The 6,095-nt window shown below is 35.4% G+C and overlaps 1 protein-coding gene across 4 annotated transcripts; it reads right to left on the bottom strand.

Annotated features, from left to right (window-relative positions):
• Positions 1-839: 839 nt before the first annotated feature.
• rad51ap1 (RAD51 associated protein 1) lies at positions 840-4,498 on the bottom strand. Of its 4 annotated transcripts, none has more exons than XM_034133275.1 (10): positions 4,216-4,498; positions 4,075-4,121; positions 3,333-3,462; positions 2,583-2,689; positions 2,420-2,500; positions 2,148-2,288; positions 1,887-2,069; positions 1,647-1,787; positions 1,183-1,318; positions 840-966 (listed from the first exon to the last, which is right to left on the bottom strand). In XM_034133275.1, the coding sequence occupies exons 1-9, from the start codon at positions 4,230-4,232 to the stop codon at positions 1,194-1,196; spliced, it is 972 nt and encodes a 323-aa protein (XP_033989166.1). In that variant the 5' UTR covers positions 4,233-4,498; the 3' UTR covers positions 840-966; positions 1,183-1,193. The 4 variants fall into 4 exon arrangements, with proteins under 4 accessions (XP_033989166.1, XP_033989165.1, XP_033989167.1 ...); XM_034133274.1 differs by having other exon boundaries at positions 840-960; positions 1,177-1,318; XM_034133276.1 differs by having other exon boundaries at positions 840-1,318; positions 1,647-1,784.
• Between the last annotated feature and the right edge of the window lie 1,597 nt (positions 4,499-6,095).

Below are 6,095 nucleotides of genomic sequence, written 5' to 3' on the forward strand. Positions count from 1 at the left end.
TTGAAATCTGAGAACACATTATTTTATTAAGAGTACAATAATGACTCTATGAGCCAGAGGTTAAATTGGGGCAGACACATAGGCAAACACTAGCCCGTTTTAAGCCTTGCACCTCTTCAACAATGTATCTTTACAAAAGATGGTTTCAAATGTGTGTTCGGCTCTAGAAAACTCTGCTGAATATCAAATCAAGAAGAAAAGTCAATTTAGCATGTTGATAAAAGTATAGTATGTGAACAAATATAATGGAAAAAGTAATAGTATATTTAAAACACCACAAAACATCTTAGTATAGTATATCTAAAAATATCTGAAAAAAAGTCACAATTTATGTCAAAAATACCAGGAAAAAAGTCCTTTTAAAGGGTGATCAAAACATATATAGTCATAGTATAGTTTATGTTAAAGAAATGATTTAAACTCTTGGGCGTTTAGCTTATTTGTCAAACCGTTTTGATTAGATTAAAGCTGAAAATAGACATTCAAAGCTCTAGATGTTTCCTTGAGTAGTAAAAACATTTTGGAGAATGCACTCTTTTGCTTTCTTGGAGAGTTAGAGTAAATATTGAGATTCACTTCTCGTCTCTTAAACATGAAGCTACCCTGTCACCAATTAGCTTAGCTTAGCATAATGACAGCATTTAGGGGGAGAGCTATCACAACATAATCTGCATTCCAGATCATCCAAACATTTTGTATCTTTCCCTTTGTTTTTTTCCCCCTGACCAGTACATAATAACTGAGACAAATGTTTAAATTGTTGCAGTCTGAAACCTTATTCATGCTAAACTCTTTTTTTAATACTCAACTGCAGCTCATGGAAAAACCGCAACAAAAAGTTAAAGTTGTTTTAAATTTTATTTGTATATGTACACAATTTACAGAGTTTGCACACAATAGGAAAAGGGGAGAATGTTATGAGACAAAAAAGTGGATAATTTCAACTTGCCAGTCATACCAACAACAGTTTATCTTGAACGTACATACATCAAAGAAATGTGAAAAGTAATTCAACACAATTACTGTTCTGATAGAGATTGACATCCAACAACCAGAGCCTGAGTCTATGACTGTTCTATCTTTGACCAAAGCCTCATGGGAAAATATTTACTTTACATGTAATCTTCAAACAGAAATGAGTATTCACAAGCGTCTTTTTAAAATGAAGCTAAAACGACAACACATCTGACAGGTCAGTGAGTGGTGAGGCTGGGGTGAAGAGGTTTGACTCGGACATGGCGGGACAGTCCGAGCCGCAGACCCTGACCCGGAGACCTCACTGCTGGACTCGAAGACGAAGGACCTCTACCAACTTGAGCTGGGAGAGAAGAAAGGTAACAATAGCGTTTCATTAATCTAAACCTACTCTAGAAACCTACTAAGCTTCATAGATCAGATTGTTAAAAGAAAGGTCATACGAGGTACTTAGGTCAGTGTATCACCTACAGTGGATTGATATTGCAGTTATGTTAAGGTTTTCAATGTATATGTGGTCATTGGAGTAGGTCCCAGAATAAAAATTGATGTTAAATGGTTATAATTGAGGTTATATTCAAGTATGTATCTGTAAATAAAAAAATAAAAAATCCTAAGTCTGAAAAAAGTGATTTACAAAACATTATTTTACAAATACTGTGGGTGTTCACCTGGTGGGGTCCACTTGGGTATTTTGCCCCCTGCTGGGCTCAGAGGCAACGCAGGTTTCGCTGTGAAAACTGTGGACGATGAAGGAGGTCTTTTGGGTGCAGCTTGAGCTGTTGGAGGACTCCTCACTGGTGTGGAAACTGCTGTGAGACAAAGTAGTTCCAATAAATACGAATTTTTACGAATAAGTACAATAACAGTCAAGAAAGCAGATTTTTTTTTAATGAACTTCAAGAACGTACCAGCTGCCGGTGATTTAGACTTTGGTGGATTTGATGGTAGCTTTTCTTTTTTAGAGGCAGAAGGTGGTTTGGTCTTCTCGTGCTTGGTAACTTTCTCCTTTTTTGATTTGCTGATTTTCTTCACTGTGAATTCCTCCTCGTCGCTCTCAGCTGGTTCACTGAAGTCTTCATCACTCTCTGAATCTGGAAAGGATTTTTTGTTAATAGTTGTTTCAAAAATAGAAATCAAGTATTAAAAGAGAGGGGCGGCAGGGTAACAACCTGGCGTCAGTTTGGGTTTATATTCTTCATCGTCATCTTCATCTGCAAGCGTTTTCTTCTGCGCCTCAGCGGCTTTAGAGGCAGCCTTTCTTTGTCTCGATAGGACCGCTGACTCCCTTTCTGATGTGATATCATCCAGGTCTAAAGACAACATAAATAAATAAAAGCATTAAACATTCATACCACTTATCAAACAATATTACATTCAATGTATTTGGGCAGCATGTGGAAATTAAATGTGCAATAACAGAAAGAAAAGAAAGGAAATGTACCCAAAAGGACGCTGCAGTTGGAAAGGTGCAAAGAGGTCGTATCAATGTTTTCATCGACTGGAACTTGAACCTTGACATCTCCTTAAGAGATATAACATTCATTTAAGTTGACAACTCTTCAAAAATAGACAATTGGATTTATTTTGTCAGAGCTTTATCATACCTGTACTGGTGTCCGACTGTTCTTTTATCCCATCTGCATTATTGAGCAAGGACAATGTAATGGCTGCTTCTAGATCACGTTCAAGCAGCTTCACATCTAATGGTCTTCTGTGAAAAACAGAATTAACGTCAAGAAGATTATAATGCATAATGTCAGGATGTTTTTCAGATTATTTCAATTCTTTTCTCAAATATCTTAAATAACATACAGATAATTAATTATTTTTTTACTTTACATTTTGAAGACTTATCCCAAAGGGGAAAAAAAGAAAATAACAATGACACAAAGTCATACCAATAAAATGTTACCCTCTGAAATGAGTTGTTATAACTACACACTACTGTTTATCCACTAGAGTGAGATGTTGCTTTAATCCAAAGCACATACCTCAGGTGAACTACGCCACATTATGTGTATGTAGGCTATTGTTGACAGCAAATTTGAATCAAATTACATGAAACAATCTTTATTTGGATAAACTTGCGGTATTGCTAGCTGACAATCAACCCTCTCATATTTCTCTCTGCACGTCTCTTTCTGAATTTGTGGTATTAAAATGAACAAAGACATCATTACGTTATCATTTAATTTAACTTATAGACTGAGAGTGCATTCAATGTTATTTATGCTAAACAACAGACTTAATTTATTCACAAAAATCTAAAGGAATTGAAATGTTTCTCCCATTCCGAGTAATAATAAGTCATCTTGTGTTCCACATTATGTCACATTATCTAGTCTTTACTGTACCTGCTCTTCGGGCTCTGTGTGGATGGTGAGTCGGACTCCTGACTGGAGGACTTGCTCGATGATTTCATGTGCTCCTGTTTCACCTCCTCCCTGGCCTTTTTCCTGGGTGGAGCCTGAGCAAAATCCTCATCTGTCACAACATTAAGACAGAACAATTAGATATGTTAGGTGAGAGAAGCAGAGCTGAAACCGATAACATTACATGATGATGTCATGATTTGTTTAAGTAATTGTTAATGCAAAAATGCTGTTTACAGCCTCTCAACAGGGGACATGTTCTTCTTCCAAATTATCAACGTTTTAATCTAGAAAATTATGATGATTCATCAATAATGAAAATATGTATTAGTTTCAGCCCTGTTATATATACCTCTTCATATTTACAGTATGAGCTGTAATTGCTCTTTTCCTTGTAAGTGTTGCAGGCAGTAAACCCATAAGATATTAGGGTCAATAAAACCTTATTAAGTGTTCGGTTGGAGGTCTGGTCAATATTGCTAACAACAATTGTCCCTCTACTTAGTTTTGTTAAATGTATGAGTTTGCTTACCAAGACCTGTTACTGCTCCCTAACTGAATATGAGAAATCTGAAGCTCAAACATGTTGCTATTTCAAATGGAATAATAAAGAAAACCTGTCCAACAGTTATCCGTTAAACCTAACTTTTCCATTTTACATGATGGTGTGAATATCTTGAAAATTACAATGCATTTGAGGAATAAAAGGCCAATAATTTCTTACCATCATCAACGGCATTTGCTTCAGAGTAATTCACAACTTTTGTCTTCCTGTGTGTCAGCGATAAACAACGTGTTAGCGTTAATGAACATTAACAACATCAGACGAGTAAAGAGTTAGGTTTCTAAAAAGGTCTTCACAAACCTTGGTGGTCGGTCCATTGTTTGTTTATCCAGTTTACATTAACCACGTCAACGCTGGGTTAGCTGCTTCTGAAACACAAGCTAATGTTTGTTAGCCTTACCTAGCTTGAATTGTTTCAAATGCTAACGGAACATTCACCGAGTGAATTGTGTCTTCTAGTACTGCTATAGCTAACTAGCATGTTAAACCGTGCTACGTATATACATTAATGTTAGTTTTGTTACACAGCAGCCAACTGAAGCGCTTTTTATTTTCAACTTCCCGCCTGAACCGAGCAGAAGTGACGTTGTTTTGACTAATTTGACGAATACCGGCAGCAGATTCGTTTATTAAAATACATGTATATGTGTCTCTTGTAGCCCTTAAAAAATAGGACTAAAGCAGGAAATGATTATCAGTGGGAGGTTTGATGTTTGATGTCGAACATTTATAAATATACAAGTGGCACTTATTCCATATTTTTCTGAAAATCTGTCGAATGTGCTTCTGATAAATACCCTGTAGTGCTGCATACTGTATTATTGTTTTATTGCGATGGAGCTGTGCTCAATCTGGTTAGTATTATTCTGTTTTTGGATATTTTGACGTTTTCATAGTATAGTATGGGGTCTTAATTATAGTTGTGCGTGAGTAATGATATCATAAATGTACTGTGTTGTGGCTGTGAACATCATGGCTAGCTTAAATGTATAACAATAGAGCACCTGGGTTCATTATATACAGTCTCTATGGTCGATCCCAGAGCCATATAATAGTCTATCTATATGGCGCCGGTCGATCCCATACAGTTACAGTCATGTTCATATTAATAAAATAAGTCATAGTGAAAAATGACACAAAACGTATTGGGAATTTCTTGTACTGATGAGTACAAATAAACACAATGCAGATAGTTTATCTAACAAGCCATTTTAATTTGCTTTAAACAACTCAACATGTAAACAGATACACATTATGTGACAGACAAATGTAAACAATGCCTTCAATACACAAACTGTCCAGCAGTGTATGTATTGGACATTTTCGTTCACATTGCTTTAATTACCCTATTTTTTTATAATTTTTTTTTATAAAAACTGTTTTTTATGGTATCCGTTCATGTAAAAAGAACTAAAACAGAAGTCAGCTGATTTCAACTGTCACATATCAGTATCTGCCTCAGAGGCCCTTCTTTACATTCATGTTTAGCTTTGATTATGTACATATGAAACCCAAAAAAAACATTAGACTCTAGTATTTATACCAAAAAATGACTAGCGAGGACAACATCCGCTACCTACCACCTGCTGTCTGCTTCCTGTTCTTCTGAATAAATATTTCCTCTTGCCATAAAAACACATTTGAGGACAGTGCATGGCAAACAGAGTGTTACAAACACTTCAGTACCAGGCTGCCAAACCTAAGTTTGCATGAGTGAACATGTAGGAGTGTGTGGGACCAGACTCAAAACAATAAACATATTTTTGGGATTTAAAAAAAGAAATGATTCATGTTCATTATTCAAAGTACAACAAATATTAGGGGTTTAAATATAAAGGAATAGTATAGACAGAGGACAAACAATATCTAAAGTCATTGTCATATTCATGTACATACTTCTGTCTTGTCCTTTCTTGTGTGCAGATTTAAACAACTTCACAACTGTATTAATGTTAAATGTCGTTTTCCCCCCCCCTATATGGATACTTGCCATGGCTTTAAATCAGATGTGATCATTGGATTGCAAGTCCCATTTAGATTTTACCCATTAGCTTTGCTTTATTGTATACCTCACACATTTTACATATTTCTGAATAAAAAAATTAATTTCTATTTTCATTTATTCTATATTTATATTTATTGTGTTTCTCCTTGCACCAATACACAAAATCAAATTTCTT

The sequence above is a fragment of the Trematomus bernacchii genome, unplaced genomic scaffold, assembly GCF_902827165.1.
Source record: "Trematomus bernacchii unplaced genomic scaffold, fTreBer1.1, whole genome shotgun sequence".
Classification (NCBI taxonomy): domain Eukaryota; kingdom Metazoa; phylum Chordata; class Actinopteri; order Perciformes; family Nototheniidae; genus Trematomus; species Trematomus bernacchii.